A 4,205-nucleotide genomic window follows, 5' to 3' on the forward strand; every position below is an offset into this window, starting at 1 on the left:
AGTTTTAATAAAAAGTTAGATCCTTCGATCTAAATTTAGGAATGATGATGAATGATCGATTCTATAGAAAAAAAAAAAAAAAAAAAAAAATAAGAAAAAAAAATAGAATCCACGATATAATTCTTAATCAATGTGATTTCTTCCATGATTCTTTAATGACCATCAGCTCTTTCTTATCTGTTTTGCTAAGAGCTATATAATAGATATATAGCTCTGGCGTCTAAAGGCTCAACTTTTGAATAAGAATAAACGTGATGAATCTTTTTTGATTTATATTTATACTATATAATGAAATAGTATAAATATAACGAGGTAAATGATTGTATTTAATAAGTATCGGTTGATTTTGTTATTCCTTTATTTATTATATTATTATAATCAAACAAATGATTAATATCGTCATATTTTTCTAAAATATATATAACGAAATAATATCATGGAACACGCGTTAAAACGGTCTTCGAATTAAGAATTACAATACTTTCAATTTAAATTGAAAGAACACAAAAAATGAAAAACCGGGCCTTTTCGAATCACCGGATCTGATCTAACGCGGAAGTTATGCGCGTCGAACGAATGAGGAGGAATGAAAGGTTAGCAAGAAAAGTGGAAAGAGAAAAGAGTAACGTAAAGGAGCAAGAAAAACGATACTTCCCCGCCAATCACCACCACCACCACCACCATTACTACCACTACTATTACTATTGCTACTACCACTACTATTATTACCGATACTAACATCCCCTCTGTTCATACATGAATCGTTGTAGTTCGAGTCTGCGCTTTATATGAACGTACAAGGGCGGCTCCTATCTAGCGTTATGTTCTTTCTCCTTCTCTCTCTCTCTCCCTTCTTCTCTCTCTCTCTCTCTCTCCCTCTCTCACTCTCTCTTTCTCTCTTTCTCTTACTCCAACTCACCCTCCTCGGCCGTTCGTTCGTTCCGTACTTCTGGCGTTACCTTTCCCGGGCGGCTTCACGAATGGTGGATTGACGCGGGCCTCTCTACGAGGGTAGTCATTTTTTTCACGCTCGATTCACGATCCCCTCGTCGAGCCGGAGAGAGAACATCGTCAAAGACGTCTCCCGGTTCTCCGGCTACGACATCATGGTCACGGACAGTACGAATCAGGTAGGACATTTCCAAATGTTTCGTTAATAATCTACGATTAAAGGGAATTTCTCGTATTCTATCGTTTTGTCGAAACGTACCGGTACCTTCTTTTCTCTTTAGCAATACGAGATTAATTCGATGCTAAAAGTTATGGAGAGAAAGAGAAAGAAAGAGAGAGAGAGAGAGAGAGAGGGAGAGAGAGAGAGAGAGAGAAAAAAGAATATCATAATCATCGTTCAAACAAGTAATTATGTAAAATATCATTATTCTATCGATACTTTGGTCGGTGGATTAAAAAAAGGATATACTAGAAAGAAATCCCTTCGTTAGATTCGACGACATTTAGAAGGGTGTTGGGTGATATGGCGGGTCTGAGGTGGGGTATGGGGATGCGTACATGATACGATTTGGGGAGCGAGTGTGCGAAGGTCGTACTATCGGAGCGGCATTTTCGTGCGGCATCGAGTGTTAGATATTGACTACTATTTTTACTCATGTTACTTTGGAATTTTTTTTCTCTTTCTTTTTTCTCTATTCTTCTTTTCTTTTTTTTTTTTTTTTTTTTAAACGTGTCTATCCTTTTTGTAAACAGTTAATTAGAATTTTTGCAATAAGGATAAATTGTTCGAATTGCTTCGATAATGATAATAGTAAGTAGTTCAATTTTTGATTTTTATAAGTGGTGACGAACTTAATTATTTAAAAAAAATTTTTGTTTATTTTTTTTAAATAATATTATATTACATTACGTTAGATTTAAATTACGTTAGATTTAAATTGTCACAGGTAAAATAAACAATTAATGTTTTTATATGGACATACATACGTACAATTTAGACAACAAATTTTATATTACATTGAGTTATGCGTACCGATAGAAACATGTGATTTGTATGATTCTGTTCGTAACTATAATACATCGCTAAGTTCCAATGAATGAATTCTTGCGCGCGTATAGGGATTATACTTGAAAGATATATATATATATATATATATATATATATATATATATATATATATATATATATATATATACATATATATATGTATTTATGTGAATATGTACTTGATGCCATTATAAATGGTCAAACAAATGTGCAATACTATTATATCATATCGCGCGTTTCTCCCTTTTTTATTGTTCTTTTTTCAAAGTTATAGTTAGTTTCACAAAGAAATAACTATAACAGAATAATTACGATTTACAAAAGAAAATTTATAAAAGTAAATTTGTATCTTAGATGACTACGAATGAAAAATACATTTTTTTTTTAATCCTTTTATCACCCTTCAGACCTTGTAATAATCGATTTCTCTATGCTATAACGAAAATAAATATCGTAATCGAAGCGTTAATGTACACAACAGGAAGGGACACTACTGCAGTAAACTAGATTTCACAGAAGAGATGAAGTTTAATTAGATCAAAAATAGAATATACTAGAATATAAATAATCTCGAGGTTATGAGTTCAATTCGATTTCTTCTTCCTCTTTTTTTCTTTCTTCTAATAATCGCTTTGATCATTTAATTTTTCTTTTTTAGGCTGACGATACAACCGCATTTCTTCGCGCAGCTCGATCTGGGAACCTCGAAAAAGTCATCGAATATTTAGACACTGATCTAGATATCAATACAGCCAACTCGGTAATATTTCATTCTATTTACGATAACATTCTATCAATTTCTATGTTTCTAATAATATCTAATTTAATTGACAATTGTTTTATTCATTTGCAGAACGGTCTAAACGCTTTGCATTTAGCATCGAAAGATGGACACGTTGAAATAGTGACGGAACTTTTGAAAAGAGGTGCAAAGGTCGACGCTGCGACAAAGAAAGGCAATACCGCATTGCACATAGCATCTTTAGGTAAACTATGCAGTCATTGATTCTATTCACTGTGATATAAGTAATACATTTGATGATTTTTTTTTTTTACTTTTATTATTATTATTATTATTATTATTATTATTATTATTATTATTATTCTTTTTATTCTTATTCTTCTTCTTCTTCTTCTTATTATTATTATTATTATTATTTAGCTGGCCAAGCGGAAATAGTTAGTATTCTTATTCAATATGGTTCTGCGGTTAATATTCAATCGCAAAATGGATTCACACCATTATATATGGCGGCCCAAGAGAATCACGATCAGGTCGTCAAGCTGTTGCTTAGCAATGGAGCCAATCAAAGCCTCGCTACGGAGGTAAAGCTAAAGATATTGTTAGATATTTGTAGAATTCTATCATATGTGAATTTCGTTTCCTTTTAAATTTTAGGACGGATTCACCCCGCTTGCTGTGGCTATGCAGCAAGGCCACGACAAAGTCGTCAGTGTACTTTTGGAAAATGATTCGAAGGGAAAAGTTAGGCTACCGGCGCTTCATATCGCCGCTAAAAAGGACGATTGCAAAGCCGCCGATTTACTTTTGCAGGTAATTTCTTTTATAAATAAATCAATATTTCTTTGAATTATTATTAATACCAAATGAACTTTGCTCTTTGTCTATAAATCTATGTTGCTTTAATTGCATATTTTAATTGACGAATGCAATGTTACTTCTTAGAACGACCACAAGCCGGATGTCACATCTAAGAGTGGTTTCACGCCTCTCCACATTGCTGCTCATTATGGAAACGAGGAGATAGCACGTTTGTTAATTAAACGTGGCGCTGATGTGAACTATTTGGCAAAGGTATGAAACTTCAAAAAAAAAAGAAAGAGAGAAGAAAAAACTTTGTTTGTGTAACCTTATTTCCCATTTCCTACGTCAACTGAAATATTATAATTTCAGCACAATATCAGTCCTCTCCATGTAGCAGCGAAATGGGGCAAAAATAACATGGTAAAAATCCTGTTAGAGAACTCGGCACAAATAGATGCAAAAACTAGAGATGGTTTAACTCCATTACATTGTGCTGCGCGATCTGGACATGAGGAAGTTGTTAACACTCTTCTTGAGAACTCAGCACCAATCAGTGCACGTACAAAGGTGAAGTATCACAAAAATTTTCAATAATAATAATAATAACAATAATAATAATAATAACAATAATAATAATAATAATAATAATAATAATAATAA

General features: G+C 32.8%; 1 protein-coding gene across 1 annotated transcript in view; it reads left to right on the forward strand.

The window, feature by feature from the left end:
• The window catches only part of LOC124957137 (ankyrin-2-like), a 29,469-nt gene that overhangs the window by 2,117 nt on the left and 23,147 nt on the right, over positions 1-4,205 (forward strand). Inside the window, exons 2-7 of the mRNA XM_047513873.1 lie at positions 2,658-2,759; positions 2,853-2,985; positions 3,162-3,325; positions 3,399-3,554; positions 3,687-3,815; positions 3,915-4,112. Of these exons, the coding sequence (XP_047369829.1) occupies positions 2,658-2,759; positions 2,853-2,985; positions 3,162-3,325; positions 3,399-3,554; positions 3,687-3,815; positions 3,915-4,112 (882 nt within the window). The remainder of the gene's footprint in view (positions 1-2,657; positions 2,760-2,852; positions 2,986-3,161; positions 3,326-3,398; positions 3,555-3,686; positions 3,816-3,914; positions 4,113-4,205) is intronic.

Source organism: Vespa velutina, chromosome 24, assembly GCF_912470025.1.
Source record: "Vespa velutina chromosome 24, iVesVel2.1, whole genome shotgun sequence".
In the NCBI taxonomy this organism is placed as follows: domain Eukaryota; kingdom Metazoa; phylum Arthropoda; class Insecta; order Hymenoptera; family Vespidae; genus Vespa; species Vespa velutina.